General features: G+C 39.1%; 2 protein-coding genes across 4 annotated transcripts in view; both read right to left on the bottom strand.

The window, feature by feature from the left end:
- Positions 1–7957, bottom strand: part of retreg2 (reticulophagy regulator family member 2) — a 23708-nt gene extending 15751 nt beyond the window's left edge. Inside the window, exons 1-3 of one of the 3 annotated variants that reach the window (XM_062060676.1) lie at positions 7939–7957; positions 2447–2804; positions 1896–1999 (exon numbers count right to left, since the gene is read on the bottom strand). In XM_062060676.1, the coding sequence (XP_061916660.1) occupies positions 1896–1999; positions 2447–2700 (358 nt within the window). In that variant the 5' untranslated portion in view covers positions 2701–2804; positions 7939–7957. Of the gene's footprint in view, positions 1–1895; positions 2000–2418; positions 2427–2446; positions 2954–7938 lie in introns of those variants that run through there. The other 2 variants (XM_062060685.1, XM_062060694.1) reach the window with 2 other exon arrangements.
- Positions 7939–22713, bottom strand: prkag3a (protein kinase, AMP-activated, gamma 3a non-catalytic subunit). The gene is made up of 12 exons (XM_062060720.1): positions 22534–22713; positions 20010–20080; positions 19851–19951; positions 17302–17383; positions 17166–17224; positions 17058–17103; positions 10126–10180; positions 8751–8877; positions 8498–8663; positions 8396–8433; positions 8186–8332; positions 7939–8120 (listed from the first exon to the last, which is right to left on the bottom strand). Exons 1-12 carry the CDS (start codon positions 22587–22589, stop codon positions 8004–8006), a joined length of 1065 nt encoding a protein of 354 aa, XP_061916704.1. The 5' UTR covers positions 22590–22713; the 3' UTR covers positions 7939–8003.

Here is a 22713-nt window from a genome sequence, read left to right as displayed (position 1 = left end):
TTTGTACCTGGCTTTGTCATGAATAAGTTGAGAATCGTAACAACCCCTTTTAGATTTACTAAGGTCTGACATGTTTAGTAACATTACCAGTGGCAGGAGCTCGACGAAGAGGGCGGTGCGTAACTGGCAACCTGGATGTGACACACTCACTGACTTTTTAATTGGTCAAACGGTGGAGGGCGTGGCTTTGAAATGAAAACAATGTTGCGCTTGTAACGCGAAAACAAGACCACTTGAAGTATCTTGTGACACACAAAAACGTGTGCGCCGTTTATTCCATCAAAGACGAGACTGAATGACTGCTTACATCAAAGAGACTCAAAAAGGCGGTCACACCAAACGCCCACCTTTGGGTAAATCTCCTGACGGTCACCTAAAGGGGCCGCACCAAATTACTCACTCTTAACTGCATACTGTATATTAATGCTAAACAAGAACAACATTGTTATGTGCACAATAGAACAATGACAGTGAATAATGACGACAAAGTCAAGTAAACAGGTGTGGTGAATTATGTCCTTAAAGCAAACGCTACAACACTAACATTTTTTCGGGGCTGTAAATCTAATTTTGAAATGGGCATATCCCGGCTGAACTACCGTGATCAGTTATAAAGGTATTCGAAAAGAACATGCTGCTCAGTGGCCTTGTGGTTAGAGTGTCCGCCCTGAGTTTAAACCCCGAGTCATACCAAAGACTATAAAAATGGGACCCATTACCTCCCTGCTTGGCACTCAGCATCAAGGGTTGGAATTGGGGGTTAAATCACCAAAATGATTCCCGAGCATGGCCACCGCTGCTGCTCACTGCTCCCCTCACCTCCCAGGGGGTGAACAAGGGGACGGGTCATATGCAGAGGACAAATTTCACCTAGTGTGTGTGTGACAATCATTGGTACCGTATTTTCCGCACTATAAGGCACACCTAAAAACCTCCAATTTCCTCAAAAGCTGACAGTGCGCCTTATAATCCGGTGCACCTTATATATGGACCAATATTGAGCCACAACAGGTCTCGCAACTACGGTAACTACGCCGACTTCATTTTCCCCCTTCTAAGGCTGCTTACCGTAGAAGAAGCGCTTCTTCTTCTACGGGGGAAAATTAAGTTGGCGGCTGCTTACCGTAGTTGCGAGACCTAAACTTTATGTAAAGACCCAAAAATGGCTCCTATTAAGAGACACGCTTACGACGCAGAGTTTAAACTCAAGGCGATCAGTCACACAGTAGAACACGGGAATAGAGCAGCAGCGAGAGAATTTAACATTAACGAATCAATGGTGCGGAAGTGGAGGAAGCAACATGATGACCTGCGCCAAGTAAAGAAGACTAAACAGAGTTTCAGAGGGAACAAAGCGAGATGGCTACAGTTGGAGGAAAAACTCGAACAATGGGTTGTTGAACAGAGAGCAGCAAGTAGAAGTGTCAGTACAATCACTATTTGTTTTGTTGAAATTCCCTTTAGCGCAGCTCCATCTAATGGATGCATAACGTAACCCCAGCCTCTACTGTAGCGTCTATTCTATGTCTTATAATGCGGTGCGCCTTATATATGAACAGTTTTAAAATAGGCCATTCATTGAAGGTGCGCCTTATAATCCGGTGCGCCTTATAGTGCAGAAAATACGGAACTTTAAGTTAATGATTTATTAATGTCTTTTGACATACTAGGGCCATTTAATGACGACTTGACATGAAATGATTACATATGGCACCTTTAAACATTGACAACCCTAAGTAATGTAATTGTTAGCAGCGCAGGCTGTTGTAATGTTTGTTTGTTTTTTATATTTCTTTCTAAAAGTTAGTTATTCTTTTTAAAAAGGCATGCTCCATGTTAAAAATGTTTTTTAATGATTGAATGGATTTCAGCCCCATGTGAATGCTTTGTCTTACTAGTAATAATGGGCAACTTTGGCTTCCATCTCTCCAGCAGCATCAGTCCCAGGAGGGACACACTCAACAGGAAGAGAGGGCGCAGGGAGGTGGATGACAGCAGCCTGGGGAAAAAACAAACATCCTACTTTATTTTTTTTTTTTTAAACATACATTGAAAAGAACCCCTACAGAGTGGGGTTACATAACTACCTGGTTAAACACTGACAGCCATGTTGCCTAAACACACACTGTCACCAAACATGTCAGTGACAGCTGACAAGGCCCAAGTATTGCTTTAGCCTCAATAAAGATAATTCAACTTGGTTTTATAAACATAATTTTTTTTTCTACGTTCATTTAATTTCACGCATATTTGGTCATCGTTATGAGCGTATACTCGCCATGAGCTATGTTAGCATGCGGCTAAAGACATGGGATTAAGCAGCCTTATCGTGACTTCCACGTCCACGCTGGCGTTAGCCTGCATATCTTTACCGAGCCTACCAGCGAGGCGACATCTTGCCTTTGGACACAACCATACCAGAATAAGGTGTTGGACACAACCATACCAGAATAAGGTGTTAAGCGTGAGAGCCACCGAGATGCTGTACAGCGGCCTCTCCCACACAAGCAGCTGCTGAAGCCACAGCAGCGCGGGCTCGTACGGCGACAGCCAGCCAGCGAGACGCTCCCGCAGTCGGTCGAGCTCCGGGTTCTCGTCGCCGCAAGAGTGCGCCGACGTGCCGGCGGGGAACAGCGACTCCAGGCCGACCGAAGAGGAAGTGAGCGAGGGGCGTCTTCGTGACTCCTCTGCGGTCGCCATATTTATTTGCTCCACTTTGTTGTGTTGTTTTGGAGATCACGGGGTAGGTGGCGAGAATCGGGGTCAAAAGCCCGGCATTCCGAACAAACAACTTCCGGGTGTACCTTCAAAATAAAACACACATGTAAAAAAAACCTCCGTGTCCGTTCAAATTACAATACAACATTTCACTGTAAAACCACAATCAAGGGTCAACTGCTGGTGTGTATTTTTCACCAAACACATTAGAATGCAAATTTAACAGGCAAGCAATGATGACTTCCGGTAAAACAACGACAACTCAGGAGCTGTGGTCACGTGCTTCCCTCTTTACGTAGAGCAGTGGTCCCCAACCACCGGGCCGCGGCCCGGAACCGGTCCGTGGATCGATTGGTACCGGGGCGCACAAGAAAAAAAACAACTTTTTTTTAATTTATTAAATCAACATAAAAAACACAAGATACTTACAATTAGTGCACCAACCCGAAAAACCTCCCTCCCGCATGTACACTCATTCACACAAAAGGGTTGTTTCTTTCTGTTATTAATATTTCTGGTTCCTACATTATATATCAATATAGATCAATACAGTCTGCAGGGATACAGTCCGTAAGCACACATGATTGTATTTCTTTATGACAAAAAAAATAAAAATAAAACCATTAACCCCCCCCCCCCCCGGTCCGTGGGACACATTTTCAAGCGTTGACCGGTCCGCAGCAACAAAAAGGTTGGGGACCACTGACGTAGAGTAGTGGTTCTCAAATGGGAGTACGCGTACCCCTGGGGGTACTTGAAGGTATGCCAAGGGGTACGTGAGATTTTTTTTAAATGTCTGTCAAAAAGAACTGTGAAAAGAAATGCAACAATGCAATATTCCGTGTTGACAGCTAGATTTATTGTGGACATGTTCCATAAATATTGATGTTAAAGATTTCTTTTTTTGTGAAGAAATGTTTAGAATTAAGTTCATGAATCCAGATGGATCTCTATTACAATCCCCAATGAGGGCACTTTAAGTGGATGATTACTTCTATGTGTAGAAATCTTTATTTATAATTGAATCACATGTTTATTTTTCAACAAGTTTTTAGTTATTTTTATATATTTTTTTCCAAATAGTTCAAGAAAGACCACAACAAATGAGCAATATTTTGCACTGTTATACAATTTAATAAGTCAAAAACTGATATAGTGCTGTATTTTAAATCTTTATCTCTTTTTTTCAACCAAAAAGGCTTTGCTCTGATTAGGGGGTACTTGAATTAAAAAATGTTCACAGGGGGTACATCACTGAAAAAAGGTTGAGAACCACTGACGTAAAATACTGTACAGACAAATACGCATTAAAGCCCAATTCTACCATCGTGTGGACAAAAATAGTACTACATGAAAGAGCATCGTTGAGCAACTGTTGCCACACATGTAACACTTTATTTTTAGTATTTCTTATAACATGCTGCAAGAAATTCAAGTGGAATTCTGAACCCAGTTTCATTGTATTTTGTGTGCAATGACAATAAACTCATTCTCCTTCTATGCCACATCAATATGGAATGCACTCCCAACAGGTGTAGAAGAAAGGGCATTTCTATCCTCCTTCAAAACCACACTAAAACAACACCTCCAGTCAACCTCAACCCTTGACTAACACCCTCCCCCTTTCACATCCCACCTCCCCGGATTGTAAATAATCAAATGTAAATAATCAAATGTATATATTGTTCTTATGCTTTCTGAACTCACTATGTTCTCTGCTCGCTGTACATATCCTACCAAGTCAGACCTACACTGTTTCAATGTCCATTTCTCTGATGATGCAATTGTTGATGACTGAAGTGCTGATATCAACTAAACCCTCCTCATCCCACCCCCCGAATTGTAAATATTGTACATAATGTAAATAATTCAATGTACTGTATATACTCTGATGATTAACTTGTGGGATGACTATTATGCTGATAGTATATATTTGTACCATGAATTGATTTACGTGGACCCCGACTTAAACAAGTTGAAAAACTTATTTGGGTATTACCATTTAGTGGTCAATTGTACGGAATATGTACTGTACTGTGCAATCTACTAATAATAGTTTCAATCAATCAATCAAATAAACGCATCCAATCATGTTGGTTATTTCAGAAATCTTTTCAATCATTATAAACTAAAAGATATTGCATTTTCTTATATATTTGTTTTAAATTATTGCTGAAAATACTGTACAACACGCCTCACAATACAATACAGTTTATTAATAAATATACAACAACACAGAACAAGAAGTGCAATATTGATCAATTCGATCAAAAGTAGCAAAATTAAAAATAGGGAACAGAACTGTTTTGCAGAGTCTGTAAGGTTCGATCACTGTCCATTCTATCATCTCCATGTAAACAGCAGCACTGAGCTGGGCAATTGTTCTTCTTCTACATGTCACTCATAAAGGTTATTTCTGAAAATAAATAGGAGAAATGTAAACGTAAAAAAATCAGAAGGAAATCCAATCTAATTGCATGCAAAATGTTCAGAGCAGAAGCAGGTGGGCCATTCCACCGAAACAGTGACATTTGCTAAAAAAACAACAACTTCAAATGTGCTTTTTTTCCTACTCAAAATATGATAATCCATCCATTTTCTACTGCTTGTCCCGTTCGGGGTTGCTGGAGCCTTTATATTCATGTATATTTATTAAATATGCAGTCAGATCAATGTGCGGGACACTTGGCTTAGCAAAAAATATAATTCACAGTTAATTGTTTTCGTAATTTTATTTACGTTGATGCAAACAACCCCGATATGGTGGAATGGCCCACATATAATCATGCCTGTACGGTCGTCCCTCGCCATATCGTGCTTCAAATAATGATGCTTCACCACATCACAGGTTTTTTTTAGGTTTTATATATATATAGTGTATATATATATTTTTTTTAAATTTATTTTTTTTAATTTTTTATTTTATTTTATTTTTCTTAGGCATATTTACCAATTTTTGGGTCCTAAATTCAGCATTTTCAAGCATAAACATTTCTAAATAAACTAAAAATATAAATGCTACAGTAGTGTTGGCCACTAGAGAAGACCAAACCAATCAAAGCGCGCTGTTCAGTGTCATTGCCACTGATTGGCTCAGCTTCAGGCAGCATTACTATATCGGATTAAAAGAGTGTAAAGGTGACTTAAGAGTGTTATTTCATGTTTGGAGGGCTCCCATAATACATTCAGAAGGTCGTAAATGTATTTTTTATCCTCTAGCTTTGAAAATATATGATTGATAATTAATGATTTCTATACTTTGCGATAATTAACTTATTACAGTCATGTAGTATAAGTGTTATAATTGTATTTGTTTAGTGGGACAATGCACATTAATGAACATCTAACATTTACATGTGCCAGATTGTAGCCAATGGCTAATTTCCATCTGCAGTCTCCGGCAGGTTGATGGTGTATACAACAAGGTCCATAAAAAAACATGTACAGAAAAGTTGGAGAGCACCAACATCAGACATAAACAGTACAACAGAATACACAGATTCAAATATATATTTATATAAATAAAACCAATTGGAGACCCATATAATACAGCTGGTTGTTGCATGACCTCAGTTTAGGACAAATCAAGAATAAAGTCTCCATAGTAGTTGAAGATGGATAAGTGCTATAGTGCTAAAGTGCAAGTGTGCTAAGTTGTTGCATATAAGGTAAAGCGCTGGTATTGTTGCACATATCCCTATTGCACAATTAAGTAGTTAGCATTAACAGATGTGTTAATGCATAGAAAAGTGCATTAAAAAAATAAAATAAAATGTCTGGAACCAATTAACAGTTATAAACGAGGGACGAATGTAGACACAATAAGGCTTGAAAGTGTGAAGTGGAATCGCAGTGCATTGTGGGTTATGCTGGGTTCTGAATCGCTTATTTACATGGCTGAATGCAAAACTATGTGTTAAAAGTATTTTTTCCTTTAACAAGTTTTCAACATGGCGGCATCATTAACTGCCCTAATTCTGGTCATGATTGCTTCGGGGAAAAAAATGTTTTGGTGAGACTTTTCTTAATTTTCAGCATGAAAGCCAAGCCGAAGAAAGTCGGGTTATGATGGTAATAAAGAGACGGCGAATAGCCTGGAAAGCAGCTTTGAGACGATCAAACATGACTTCTAACGCCATCACCTGGTACATGTTGATGTGTTCACGGCATTTTCAGACTGGTACGTATCAAAGCATGTTTTATTCTTCTTCACATTAGCATTAGCAACGTAGCTTTGGGCGACAAACAACGTACGGTATTTTGGAAAAAAAAGCATGTTGTCTGTTTACTGTTTATGAGTATTATTTTTAGAGAAGTAGCGCAGTTATCAAAGTATTTAAAAGTAATAATTGTCTTTTGGGGTGGGTGGGGGTGGACCTGCTTATGAGATGAGGTTGGGCACCCTGACTATCTTGATGACATACTGCATATACTAGTTTGGTTTTGACAATGGCGGTAGCCACCTATGCCTTCAGTGATGTCCGACTTCAATGATTACCTCTCAAAATACCATAATTTATGTCACCACATGACCGTTGCTGGATAAATACTATACAGAAACACATTTACGCACTATTGTGCATTGAAACACATCAACAAAACAGGTTATTTTCTTGTGCATTTTAAAAATCAAATAAACCCACATCAGCAATTAAAACATATCGTATGTGGTACTGTCCAAATTAAAATTGTAAAAAACATTAAACGTGAAAAAATGAAGAAATAAAATATTTGAACTCACAATTTGTAGAACCCATTCGACGCCGTATAAGCCAGTAGTCGTAGTCGGTTGATTCGAGACATTTCCCCATTTCATCGCCAGGACAGCTGAGGTAGCTTCCGGAGTTGGCCGACATCGTCTCACAAGATGTAATTTCTCTTTAAATATCCTTCTTGAAAACGGCCTCGCAAATATATATCTGCCAGCTAATCAACGTTTTTTTCTCCTTCTATGTGGGTTAAAAAAGTAGCTATATTAAATTCTTCCGCTAACGGTCCCGTACAACTCTTACAACACTTAAAAGCTTTAGTATATCAGTATGTGGAATTAAATTAAGTGTGTTGTTCTTTCTCACATTACCGTGGGTACAGTACAGCCATGTAAACAAAACCTACGTACAGTACGTCCAGCAAAAATGGCTAACTGGCTCCCACACTGCATTGCAAAATCACCTGCCCTTTCGAGACTAGACTACAAGTGTGAGAGGCTCCAGAGCGTACCTGCCTGGGAGGACAGCCAGGACTGAAGCCTACACTGACCAAGATTCGGGCCCCCGTGACCCCCGCTAGGACAAGAGGGCTTCAATACCTGCTGGGGTTAAGACCATAGCTTGCAGCAGGTCAGACAGTGAGATGATGCCTCTCACCACGTCACCTCTGTCCACCAGCACCAGCCGATGGACCTGGGTTGAGACGTAAAGAGGATGTTCTCGAGCAGAAGCTCACACCGCGGAAAGGACACACCCACCTCAGCTGTGACTAAACGGTCTATGACGGTCTCCAGTGTTTCATCCGGATAGCACTTGATCACGCCCTCCACGAAACACGTGCGCCGACAAAGGGCCTCCAGCATGGTCACATGGAGATTGTTGTAGGTCTTCTGGGCAGCCAGATTCTGTCGGCGATCCAGGGATGTGAGAACAGTTTTTGGATGAACCATCTCCGCCGCAATACTTACGATAACATCGAATTTTGAGTAGAGTGCCACCACTTTGCCTGGTGAAAACAAACAGTATAAAAGTACGAAGCTAGGAACATTTTGGAGAATATTAGAACATACCTCCTTCATCAACCACTGGAAGTGCGGACACCCTCCTATCCACAAATATGGAAAGTGCGTCGTAAAGTGTCGCTGTTTGGTGGACAGTGGCAATGTTTCTGAAAGTTCCTATTCCCAGCTCCTGGATCTGCCTGTGAACGAACACAGGCTTGGGAACCTTTTTCCCCTGGCAGCACAGCCCAGACAAATCACACGAAAATATAAATACGTCATAGAATATGTGCACATGCACTTAAAGGGTGAGCTTGCTCACAAATATATGGAGGAACTTAAGGATCCTTTTGTGGGTCAGAATGTGCAGGACGTTCCCCGACTGTGGATCTATGACGGGCAGTCTGTGGATCTTGTTTTTGAGTAAGGAATAGATGGCGTCGAAGAGGCTTGGGGAAGAGGCGAGATGGATCATAATTACCTGTGTGAAGTCAAAACCTCCCTAAACCAGTCTCGTTCGTTTGTGCTGCAAACCTTTTTGGTCTAACTACTATAGTTTTTAAGTTGTTAATGTTTCTATATTCATAATCATCCCCCCTACCCTTTGCTACTGTCACCACCTGCTGCTACTTTTGTATTTTCAGTTCCCCTTTTTTGGTGCATTTGACCCTGTATTCTTACATTTCTCCTTCCCCCCTAGAGTTCCTGTGTTCCACTTTGGTGGAGGAGTTGTGCACAGTGGCACTCTAGTCCTACTTAAGCAGTGCCTTGGCAGCTGGATGGCACTTGGTGACTCTAATCCTCGGCTCTCGGAGCATGACAATTTCGATGCAAATAGTTATTTGCGACTAGGCCATTTCCAGTGCCATCCAGCTTGGTGTTGTTTTTGTAGTTAGCACGTCTTGCAACTCCGACCCAAGTTTAGTTTATTTTTGTTCAAAGTAGTTTGTTTTTTTCCATGGTGCACATTGTTTTGCCCTTTTTGCACCGTCACCTTTTGTTCCCTCCTTTGAGGAGTGATTTTGTGAGTACATGCCTGAAGTAAAAGAACTGTTTTACTCACCGTCCGTCTACATCCTGTACCACCGTGCTGCCTAAACTATAAAAGTTACACCAAAAATGTTTGTAGTAGCACACACGATTGGGACAAATTTAGGGAGATTTTAACATAGTTAGGGCGTTGGGTGGTCTAGTTAAATAAAATGTTAATAAATTAGAAACTATAATGCCCATCCATCCATTTTCTACTGCTTGTCCCTTTTAAACCAAACATTTTTGCAGCACAAACGTAGCACAAGCAAATGGGACATGTTTGTGGATATATTTGACATAGTTGTGAAGTGTGTGTGTGTGTGTGTTGGGGAGGGGGGGTCTAGTTATGCTTAATAACAATAATTACACATTAATAACATAAAACCATAAAACATTAATAACTTAAAAACTATAATAGTTAGAACAAAACGTTTTGCAGCACATACGTAGCACAAACGATTGGGAAACGTTTGGGGTGATTTGGACAAGGTGGGGGTTAGGGGGATGGATGACATCACTGGTTGGAAAATGTACATTAGAATTACTTACAAAAACCGTAACAAACGTTTGGGAAAAGTTTGGGGGGATTAGAAGTGTTAGGAGTGGCAACTTCACACAGGTATCAAAATGAATCCTATTTTCTAAAAGGCAGCTTTCATACTCACCTGGCATCTGGAGAAATGCTAATCAGAAGCTGAGGGGAAGACTTCAAGTAGACATCTAAACAAGACAAGGTTAAGAGGATTTAGAAGATTAACTGGTTCTGGGACGGAGCTCTTAACTCAGAACACTTGTATCTCAAATCAACGTCGTCCACTGAAATTCATTTAAATTAATCTAACTTATGTTTGGCCCCACCAAAGCAGCACCCTTTTTACATGTAACATGCCTTTTGAAAAAGAAATGCAAACTTCTGGATTAGAAATATTGTATTAAAAACAATACAATAAAAAGGACTACTACTAATTAGTTTGATTAAAGGCCTACTGAAATGATTTTTTTTTATTTAAACGGGGATAGCAGATCCATTCAATGTGTCATACTTGATCATTTCGCGATATTGCCATATTTTTGCTGAAAGGATTTAGTATAGAACAACGACGATAAAGTTCGCAACTTTTGGTCTCTGATAAAAGAAAGCCTTGCTCCTACCGGAAGTAGCGTGACGTCACAGGAGGAAGGGCTGCTCACATCTGCACATTGTTTACACCAGCAGCGAGAGAGATTCGGACCGAGAAAGCGACGATTACCCCATTAATTTGAGCGAGGATGAAAGATTCGTGGATGAGGAACGTGAAAGTGAAGGACTAGCGTGCAGTGCAGAACGTAACTTTTTTCGCTCTGACCGTAACTTAGGTACAAGGGCTCATTGGATTCCACACTCTCTCTTTTTTCTATTGTGGATCACGGATTTGTATTTTAAACCACCTCGGATACTATATCCTCTTGAAAATGAGAGTCGAAAACGCAAAATGGACATTCGCAGTGACTTTTATCTCCACGACAATACATCGGCGAAGCTCTTTAGCTACTGAGCTAACGTGATAGCATCGGGCTTTACTGCATATAGAAACAAAACAAATAAGTCCCTGACTGGAAGGATAGACAGAAGATCAACAATACTACCAAACTCTGGACATGTAACTACACGGTTAATGCTTTCCAGCTTGGCGAAGCCTAGCAATGCTGTTGCTAACGACAGCATTGAAGCTAACTTAGCTACGGAACCTCGACAGAGCTATGCTAAAAACATTAGCTCTGCACCTGCGCCAGCTCTCATCTGCTCATCACGACCCGTGCTCACCTGCGTTCCAGCGATCGACGGTACGACGAAGGACTTCACCCGATCACCGATGCGGTTGGCGGCCCGGAGACGGAGGAAGTCAAGGTGAGGTCGTTCGGCTAGCGCGTCTGCTATCCTCAAAGTCCTCCTGGTTGTGTTGCTGTAGTCCGCCGCTAATACACCGATCCCACCAACAACTTTCTTCTTTGCAGTCTTCATTGTTCATTAAAAAAATTGCAAAAGATTCACCACCACAGATGTCCAGAATACTGTGGAATTTTGAGATGAAAACAGAGCTTTTTGTATTGGATTCAATGGGCTCTGAATACTTCCGCTTCAACCGTTAACGTCACGCGCAAACGTCATCATATCGAAACGTTTTCAGCCGGAAGTTTGCCGGGAAATTTAAAATTGCACTTTCTAAGTTAACCCGGCCGTATCGGCATGTGTTGCAATGTTAAGATTTCATCATTGATATATAAACTATCAGACTGCGTGGTCGGTAGTTGTGGGTTTCAGTAGGCCTTTAAGTAATGTAATATTATATATAATATACTTTCTAGGTTCTCTCTGTCTGGCTGCTTTCCGTCAAACACACCATCAGCAGCCTCTCCATATTTTCATGGATAAATGTCAGCCATTTAGATATTATTTTAACATCCTTGGCTGGTGTTAAGACTCCTTCTGCTTCAGTATGGTGCAGACTATCGGTCATACGCTCAAATTGCTTCACCAATGTCCGGTTTTTGGTGATTCATTTCTTCAATTCAATGAACATCCTCGACTTATTCTTCTCAGCACTATCCTTCACACTCACTTTCTTCTTTCCCATGCTTGGAAATACTAAGTTATGTGCATTTTCTAGCTTTAAGCTAATGCTAGCGAGTGAGACCAGATCTTACAGGGTATGCTGTGACATTTGCTAAAGCATAAGAATTTGTCGAGAGACAGCTCTTATCTCAAAACAATAAGGTTGGGACACACTGAGTTTGAGGTACCACTGTACTTGAAAACATGCACCAAATATTGTGTTATGATATATTTAAAGCTCACAAATACAAAATAATAATAATCAATTGAAGGATTCCCAATTGACACAGTCTGGTCGCCGACGTGTTCAAACTTTCTCCACATATTGAAAAATCAAACACTAAAGGATGCCTTTGATAATTAGGGACCGCACAGGTGTCAAACTCCTGACTCTGGGAGGTATTTCATTTGGCCCGTGGAACCATATAGAAATTGATGTGCATCTGGCCAGCATGGGAAACTTCAGCAAAAAGAAAATAAAAAAACAACAACTCTCCACAGCAGTTTTTGTAACAAAAGTATCTGTAGAGGCCACAGTGTTATTAATAGGATGCATAGCACTGACCATTCTCACTAAGGGTGTCAAGAGTACCACCAAAAGGCTAGAAACAACACCACTTTAACTATTAAACCCTGTCTGTACAACATACCATATTACAGAAGCATGATAATACAGCACAATCAAAAGTGATTAAGGTAAAGACAACAAAGCATGCTGGGAAGCAGTTGCTTCTCAGGCGCTGAAAACTCCTGTATTGCCCTTGTTTACCAACGTCCTGACTGAAGTTACAACTCCTCAGATTATAACATTTTGTAGCTTTAGCCCGGATGTTAAAAGCATGACGAGGAAGTGGTCCATCAACAATCGCTTCAATAGAAAGAGCAGCCGCAGTCGTCTCAAAAGCGTGCACATAAAAGCATCTCCCTCCCGTAGTATCACCATGCATTTATGGACTCTCAAACTGTCAGAAAACAAACCTACACTAATGCATATTTCCTTAAGAAAAAATCCAATCCACACAAGTGGTGTTTAGAAAAAAAGTCTGCCCACATAAAACATATTCACTGGCTGTCATGCATATTTTGTCCAAGCCAGAAAACACGACGACAGATGACTGACATATAACACCTCGCTATTAATCCTGTTTGGCCTACAATATAAAGTGTGCTTTGAATTTTGGCGGCATGTGCGATAGAGTTTAACACCCCTGTCCTATTGGAAATGCTATTATTATTTCACATGTGTTCCCTTCAGGTCGCTGCAGGTTTCGACATGTCAAATTTAAGACTTTTTTAAGACCATCTTGAAAATAATTTAAGACCATTTCACATCCATACAGACAAAAAATACAAGGAAAAAGTAAAATCAGAGAATACATTTTAAGTATATGAATTCATTCACTGCTCTTTCACATCGGAAAACAAAATGGTTAAGCTAACTAAATACACCAGGAGCTTCTCTAGTGTAAACTAATTGAATTTTTTTTTTTTTTTCAGCTGTCAGAATCTAGCAAAGCGATAAAAACATCTACAGTACTACAGTATCTGCACAAAGTAGTGAAAAACAGTGTACAGGTAAAAAGGTATGTAATTCTTAAACCAAAAATGAACAAAATAGGAGAGGGAAAGGAAAATTCAATGGCTATGCAAAACGAAAGTAAAACTGAACTGGCTACAAAGTAAACAGAAACAGAATGCTGGACGGCAGCAAAAACTTACGGCGTCCACAAAGTACATGAAATGACAATCAACAATGTCCACATAAAGAAGGATAACAACAACATAAATAGCCTTGCTTGCTAACACAAAGTAGGTGCGCGGAATAGCGCTCAAAAGGATGACATGAAACTGCTACAGGAAAACACCAACAAAACAGGAAGGGCCACCAAAATAACAGCGCAAGACAAGAACTAAAGCACTAACTCAAAATAAGGCACAACCTGGACCTGGAGTTTACTTTTTTAACGTTTTCTGCTGGTGGTGTGCCTCCGGATTTTTTTATGAAAAAAATGTACATTGCCTCAAAAAAGGTTGAAAAACACTGATTTATGCAATGACCACAAATTGTCCAAATTAGAAGCAATTACATAGAAATACACATCCAAAGTGATAGATATGGTGATACTAATACTAACAGTATGTCAAAAGAGAAAAGACACACATTAAACGATTTAACTGCGTGTTAAAACGTATTAATTTCAAAAGAGACCTTTACTTTTCAGAATGCGGCAAAGCCACGCCCATAAAGGAAGTACCAAGTATTATGGGTTACAGATGCGTTCAAAGTGTCCAGGAAGAAGTAGAACTGAAACCTTGTGATAAACCTTGTGACTAATCCTGAATTCATTATTATCATTATTATTAATCGAATTAATAATAATAATAGTCACTTATTCCTTATCTAATTTCTGATATTTCCTAAAAGTTTCATCAAAATCTGCCCATACATATTTGTGCTATGTTACTAGCTGGCTAACTAACCAGCTAACTAACTAGCTAACTAGCAAACTAGCTAACTAACAACTGCCGGCTATTTTGGGTCAAAAACAGGGTTGGTGTTTCGGTACTTTGACTGAATGAGCCCAAACATAAATCAAGGCGACAAAACGGATGGACGATGACATACAGATGTGGGCGGGGAATGGCGACAAACCTTTATTGTTAGTCATAGTCTGACTATTCGTTATAACTTGTTTCCACGAGGTCAGATCATTAGTATTAACACTTCAGCTATTTCCTCTTTATGTTGTTAAAGTTGCAACGATAGTCACACACACACGCACACTAGGTGTGGTGAAATTACCCTCTGCATTTAACCCATCCCCTTGTTCCATCACCTGGGAGGTGAGGGGAGCAGTGAGCAGCAGCGGTGGCCGCGCTCGGGAATCATTTGGTGATTTACCCCCAATTCCAACCCTTGATGCTGAGTGCCAAGCAGGGAGGCAATGGGTCCCATTTTTATAATTTTGGCCGGGGTTTGAAACCACGACCTTCTAGTGCAGACCTGGGCAAATTAGGGCCCGGGGGCCGCTAGCGGCTCGTTAAGCTTTTCAATCTGGCCCGCCGGACATACACAAATATTTTTTTTAGATCTTTAAGATGGAAACTGTAGCTGCCATTATGATGTGCAGTGATGTTTTCTAATGACCGTAAGTCTTGAACTATACAAAGTACTTCAATGGTCGGAATCTGCGCTTTTGCATGATATACTAGTTACTATGGTAATCTAATTAGTTACTATGGTCATCTAATTAGTCGCTATGGTAATCTAAGTCACAGCAGCTCAGACGAGGCATCAAGCAGTGTGGGTAGGGAGCATGGACCCCGACTTAAACAAGTTGAAAAACGTATTCGGGTGTTACCATTTAGTGGTCAATTGTATGGAATATGTACTTCACTGTGCAACCTACTAATAAAAGTCTCAATCAATCAATCAATTTCCACAGAGTGTTTCCAGAGCGGATAGCCTGAAATGCGGGTGTCAGGGACAGACGCGGAAGGAGATTTTTACAACAAAGTTGTAAAGCTTAGTGATGTATCAGATATATCAGATTGTAGGCGGGTTTATTTTTTTACCCTTCGCGTTCATATTTCGCCGTGTTTGTTGCATTTTTGTTGCGTTTCGCTTGATTGTAAAATATGTGGATGGAGAGGGGGTGTGACATTCATATGTTGTCAATATTCAGTTTTTTATCGTTCATAGTTAATATTGTAAATCCCACATTCTTCATTGTCATGTACATTCTGGGTGTCTCATTCAGTAAAACAAAACAAAAAATTCCATTCCGTTTTTAAGGCGGTCTGTCATAACGTTTTTAGCATTCAATCAGACATTATTGTGAGGTTTTGTATTAGTGTTCCTAAAACTAGATATACCGGCCCCCAGACACATTTTGTCTTTAAATTTGGCCCCCCCGAGTCAAAATAATTGCCCAGGCCTGTTCTAGTGCCTTTTTTTTTTTGTACTTCCTGTCAGGCTTGTCCCTGACAGTTTGGCTATGTTTTAGTTTTTCCTCTGCGTTTGTCTTTGTTTCCTGTCAGCACTCTTATTTTGGTTATTTCTTGATCGTCTCCCCGAGTGCTTTTTCCCCTCAGCTGTGGCTGATTGGCACCGGGCCACACCTGGTGTCAATCAGCCAGCTGCTATTTGAACCTGCCTTCCCATCCAGTCTGTGCTGGATTATTGTCATTCCTACCTGTCGTGTAGATCGTTACAGCTACTACCTGTCGTCGTAGCGGTAAGCTGTTCCTGTTAGCTATTAGTAGTTTGCTTTCTCCTAGCTCTTTTGTTTTGTGTTTTCTTGTTAGCCATTAGCTGTGTTTCCAGTTTTTCTGTTTGCTGGTTCCTGTTTTCAGTTTTGGCTATTCCTAGTTCCTAGTTTGTGTTTTTACCTTTATTTTATGAACATTAAATCATGTTTTCCTGGACAATGCCTGCCACCATATCTGCATCTTGGGGTTCGTCAACAACTCATTGTGACACTTCCACTATTTGTTGGTTGTTTTTTTTTGGTAAAATGTTATTCCCGCATTATTCTAGTTCTGTCGCCAGTGTTAGTGAGCCAAAGACAATTTTCCACCTTGGTGAATGATAGAGATTTATTATATTAAATTGTCAGAATAGGTTGGAAATTCAGTGTTGATAATATAGTTGATTCATGGTTGATTCATCGTCAGAATTGGTTAAAAATTCAATGTTGATCATAACCTTGTTTAATCAAAGTTAAGTCATTGTCAGAATTGGTTGAAAATTCAACATCATGTCACTGTTGATCACAGCGAGCACATTCAATGCTCCTTTCAACCATATCTATATTTACCATGAATTGATTAACGTGGACCCCGTTGAAAAACTTATTCGGGTGTTACCATTTAGTGGTCAATTGTACGGAATACGTACTGTTCTGTGCAATCTACTAATAAAAATTTCAATCAATCTCAATGTTGATTCGATGACTTTTTGCTCTCTGGGTAACCACACATTTCTGTATTACTTCTGCTTACCTCTCCATGTCTCAATCTTGTGGCTCTCCAGCTCGTACATCTGCACCTTTTATGAGGAAAATATGATCGTATTTCTTCTTATATGACGTTTGCGACAATCACTCTCACCAAAGGGGACTTGTAATAACAATGTAGGATATTGATGAAATCTGTAATAGTCAGCATACCTGGAAGTGGAGAGGGCACATTCCTTTCAATTACAGCATTTTATCTTTTCAATCTTGTTATTATACTTTTTACTCACCCACAAACTTCTGCAACTTGCTGTCCCATAAAGGTGCAGCCCTCAAGCTGTTGGCCACCAGCGCATTAAAGGCTTTTTGCACCTTTTCGATGTGGAGAAATATATTAAGAGCATGCTAATAGGGATGGGCAATATAGCCTGAAATTTATATCGCCATGTATATTGCAACTTCCTGCGATAAAGATATATACAGCGATATATTATTTTGTATGTAAATGATATTAGAATATTTCAAAATGGGTTACAAAAGATGACGTATGTAACAACATATTGTATTTTCCCGTTGTATTGTTTTGTCAAAACTATTATTAATCTACTTGTTAATATCTGGTTACTTGCTGTTGTAATCTACACTTCTTAAAATGTAATAAGCCCTTCTTTTTCTCTTGTTTGCAAACTACAAATATAGGTATCAATCCAATACCAAGTGGTTACAAGGGCTTCATAATCTAAAGATTATTAAATTGCTTAATTTTTTTTAATCACAATTATAATCAAAACAAAAACAAAAATGGCGGTATAACAATATCAATTAAATATTCAAATTATTTCCTTATATCTTTTTTAACATTTAATACAGTATTTTGAGCAAAATAACATCAATAATGCAAAATAACTAAACACAAGCAAAGACTACCATTGGCTCTCATTTAAATAATTATTTTTTTGCACTAAAGAAGTTGTCTAAAATTTTCCAGCGAGGGCCACATTTAGTCAAATTGAAGGATGCGTGGGCCACTTTGATACATTTTGTACACTAAAAATGCTGGAAGCAAACCAATTTATGTCAATATATGTTAAGCTATCTGGACAAAACATCCATGTTAGCTTTGTTTTGTAGGTGACAAAAAAATGTGCGTAATATCATTACTGGGGCTGTCAAAATTAACAAGTTAACTCGTGCTATTAATCACAAAAAATTTTGCATTAGTCACATATACACCGATTAATCACACAATTTATTTTGTTCCTTTACAAAGTAAAGGAACAAAATGTAGGACTTTTAAAGAGGATGCAGGATAAACTTTAAATTAATCCTGTGCAGAAATTGACATTTTTGCATTGTATTATACATCAGGAAGTGTAGTGTAAGACAGTGTTGAAAATAAAACCATCAAAAGCAATCTGCTTTTGTATAAAGTTAAGTTAGGTTAAATGAAATTATTAATTATTTATCTTACGGTATATCAAAAATAATATTGAGCAAAATTTAATTGAAATATTGTCGATGTGGCCCTTGGTAAAAATTAATTGCCCACCCCTGCTTTACATTCTAATCCAGTGTTTCTATTGTTGCACCCCCTAGAGGGCCCCCAAAAAATATCTGTTTCTCAGCTGTGGTCCTTATGGGCCGCACCAGTAGGAGCAGTTGTAATACACTTTTCCACCACTTGTGGCAGTAATGACAATATCAAACAGAAGACGTCTGGAGCTATAGTCATAGAAGTTTCTTAAGCGCAAAAATTATGACTAAAGTAGTGACGCTGTACAGTATTTTCATTTGCATTTAAATTTAATTGACAGTGTAGTTAAGAAACACATGTTATCACAAATTTAGTCTGTAAATCATAATTACGTAACTGTATGTCAAGTTATTTTTAATCAGATTTGATTTGTCCCTTTTGCAGTATATTTTAGTAGAATTTATTTTTGTAATCAGCCTAACCAAAGCAATGACAATAATCTATGATTAACACAGGTTTATCCTGTTAAACTGTAAGTAGCTTAGATATAATATTTGAATACAATTAAAATTAAGAGTAAGATTACTAGTTGGCCCTGGGCCCTTTTGTGAAAAGTTTGACCCCGAGGTCAAAAAGGTTACGAACCCCTGTTCTAATCTATTTTAACAAAAAAATTGCATTTGTGACCAAGTATTGGGGTCTTTTTTTAAAATCAATTCAAATTTTTAAGTTGATTAAAACCGTACAAGCGAGTAACACCACTTGTGTACTTGTGATTAATCCTAATTCAAAACTGTGATTAATCAGATTTTTTTATTTGTATTATTGTTGGACAGAACCTCTAATAACATATGTCGATAATATGGAATTCATTTTTATTTTACAAACTGCGAGTGCCCCCAAAAATTAGCTGTGGGCGGAAATTGGGCCTTGGGCCGCACTTTGGACACATCCGCACGAAAGTTAAAGTTATAAACAATAACAAAAAAAATAGTTTGAGATAGTAAAATATTTTGAGCTAATCATTGTAGTATCGACCGTATACTGATACTATACTTGGTATCGTTACTGTCAATATCTGTATCGATCTACCCACATCTGTTTACATTTAAAAGCTCTAGCTTAGCAGTTAGCATACTTTGTTTCCTCTTCCGCTGTGTAGTGTGGTGTAGCATGTTTAGCTGCTTTAGTTTATATGCTGGGTTCGTGAATTGCACTGTGGAGGGACATTAGCCGCTGGCAATGACGCTACGTTGCATTCACGCTTGTTGCTGTCAGCTAGAATGTGTTATCAAAATGGATTATCACGATAGTTTTAAAAGCTCCCTCCATGCAACCAGTTTGCTCAAGATTGTTAGTACTTACTTGGAGCTTGGTGTCAAAAATGACCAGTTTACAACTGGTTGGAATGGCTTCGTAGCAGCAATGAGTCTTCATGAAATCCATATAGACGGTGACGTCGGCCTCTAGGGGTCACAGGTCACATGTTTACAACACGTAGGTGACCGACTAGTGCAGTCTTACCTTCTTTCTGCATCCCCCCTTTGGTTGGGATTGAAACCTGCAGCACAACAGGTGACACATTCCCTGCATGACTCAAGTCCAAACAAACACAATCCCATTTGATCATTTTACCTCCATAATTCTGCTGCGTCCATGAAAAAGATGTTTTCAAAGCAAAGCAGACACTCTGTGCGCCGCTTAGCTGCCAGCTCTTTCGGGAAGAGGGTGGAACTATTTTGGGACTGGTGTTGGACAGTGGGAGTGTCCCGCTTCAGGCATCTGCAACACCACTTTTTTTTTTCATGATGTAATAATAATTTCAGTGAGCACATGTTGATTTTTGGCATTACGAAAATATCTCAAAAACGCAACGTGAATGTCGTATACATGTAATCGAAAGCAGAAGGTGTGAGATATTACACGGCATAAATGTCAGCTCCCAGTAACTTGAAACAGTAAAGCCCGCCAGGACATTCTAATGCAGTGTTTCTCAAATAGTGGGCCGGGACCCCCTGGGGTTATTTTTGGTCTCTACACTCTCGTACAGGGGTCCCCAAACTACGGCCGGCGGGTCGGCTACTTCGTCCAAAATCTGGCCTACAGGACGGCCCAAGTTTAAAAAAATAAAAGATAAATATATATACACGTGTGTGTGTGTGTATATATATATATATATATATATATATGTCTGTATATATTACAGTATATAATGTATGTTGGCCCTGCAATGTGGTATGCAATGTGTGTGTGTGTATATGTATGTATGTAGATAGATAGATAGTACTTTATTGATTCCTTCAGAAAAATTAAAATTCCAGCAGCAGTGTACAGAATTGAGATCGAATTTAAAAAGTAAAAAGTAAATAATGGGGGTATAAATGGAAACAAAATAGAAAAATATTACTATAAGAATAAAAATAGAAAGCAACAATGAGAATAAAAATACAACAGTAAAATAAGAATATAACAGAGAAACTAGGCAGTAGTGACCATGTTATTAAAAAGTATTGCACTGTTGTTTTGCCTCCCCTGTCATCCTAGTACCCGCCTCCCCCATATATGTATATATATATATACTGTATATACATATATATATATATAGGGGGCAGCACGGTGGAAGAGGGGTTAGTGCATCTGCCTCACAATACGAAGGTCCTAAGTAGTCCTGAGTTCAATCCCGGGCTCGGTATCTTTCTGTGTGGAGTTTGCATGTTCTCCCTGAGTCACATTAAATATTGCACTTTGAGATATTTTTTTGGGAAAATGTTGCATATTTTGTGTTTGCCATATAAAAAATGTATCTTTTTTTTTTTTTTTAAAGAAGGGCCTAAAACGAACAAACAAAAAACATAAACAACAATACAGCGTATAATTGACGGATAGATCTGAAGTTGATCTCGGGATTATTGTGTTAAAAGTAAACAGTAAAAAAAAAGTATAATTTATTTTTGAAAGCTTTGAGTAGGACCCTTTTGGTTCCCCAATAATTTTTGTGTGATTTGTTTTTAGTGTCATTGCTCAAAAAATAATAATGAATTAAAATCAATGGTGTTATGAGTTATTGACCTTTTTAAGGCTCCAATGATTATATAATCTGAAATATTCCTCTTAAAAATTTTATTGGGTGAAAATATTGCATATTTTGTGTTTTTTCCATAAAAAACAGGGTTTTCTTTGACAAAAAGAGCATACGACTTAAATCTTTAAAAACGTTATATTGACAGATAGACCTAGTGTTGATCTAGAGATAATAATAATACTGAATAATGACACATTTTAAATATTTTTTGGACCAAAACCCTTTGGGGTCCCCGTGATCAAGCCTGAGTGGAGGCCTTAATGTATATTTTTTATACATATATTGTATTGGTTTTTAAAATAAAAAAATATCAAAATGGCCCCCGTTTGCTTTGATTTTTCAGTGTGCGGCCCTCAGTGGAAAAAGTTTGGACACCCCTGGCCAAAATATTTCTTGAATTACGTGACGTCGCGTCATGTCCACGTGACTAGACCTCCCCAATCATGACAGACACACCCACACCAAAACCCTAATTCTGTTTCTTACACATAAAAACATATCTTGGCCCCCGGCCAAATTCTTTCAACCCAATGTGGCGCCCCGAGTTAAAAAGTATCAACATTGGATGTTTATAGCGTCATTTAGAGGTATTTGTTTAGAGTTTAGAAACCCTCTCGCAGGGCAGGGATGACCACGCCCCGCACTCAAAGGAGCTCATTTGATTGGTCGCTGTAAAGTCTCTCGCTTGTGCCTTGAGTAAAAACTCACAAAATGGCCGACATCTGTAGTTTTTCTCACTCGTCGTAGCCCTCAGGTAGGAAGGAAATAAACACATATCAGAATAGAATAGTGGAACAATCCCAGTGGAACAAACTTAAATCCTCAGGGTTCCTAATAGTTTCTGAAGAAGTTTTTTTTTACAACAAAGGGCCACATAGCGATAGCATAGACTTGAGCAAGCAGTTGGCAATCACAAGTTAATCCTATTTAACAGTATCAATGTCATGGAAAACAAGTCAAACCTACCCCTCAAAGTCGCTGCTTCCTGACTGTTGGCTGTGTGTACAATTTCCATTTGGCATGACGACGCCTGGCGAGTGTCAACATTTCATCGCGTTGTTTACCTCCAGCATGCCGCCTTCATTCAGCAGGTGTCATGATGAACAAGACAGCCGTTCATTTTCCCTCAGCGACCGATGGGGGCAA

Source organism: Entelurus aequoreus, linkage group LG01 (assembly GCF_033978785.1).
Source record: "Entelurus aequoreus isolate RoL-2023_Sb linkage group LG01, RoL_Eaeq_v1.1, whole genome shotgun sequence".
Taxonomy (NCBI): domain Eukaryota; kingdom Metazoa; phylum Chordata; class Actinopteri; order Syngnathiformes; family Syngnathidae; genus Entelurus; species Entelurus aequoreus.
Note: the sequence above shows the minus strand (reverse complement) of the source record. Positions and strands in the feature narration are given on the sequence as shown.

Coding starts and splice junctions, on each gene's coding strand:
- prkag3a (XM_062060720.1), bottom strand. CDS start 22,589: ATGCCAAATGGAAATTGTACACACAGCCAACAGTCAGGAAGCAGCGAC. Junction 10,181..17,057: donor CAAGATTGAGACATGGAGAG/GTAAGCAGAAGT, acceptor TGTCTTGTTTAG/ATGTCTACTTGAAGTCTTCC. Junction 8,664..8,750: donor TTAAGTTCCTCCATATATTT/GTGAGCAAGCTC, acceptor CTGTGCTGCCAG/GGGAAAAAGGTTCCCAAGCC.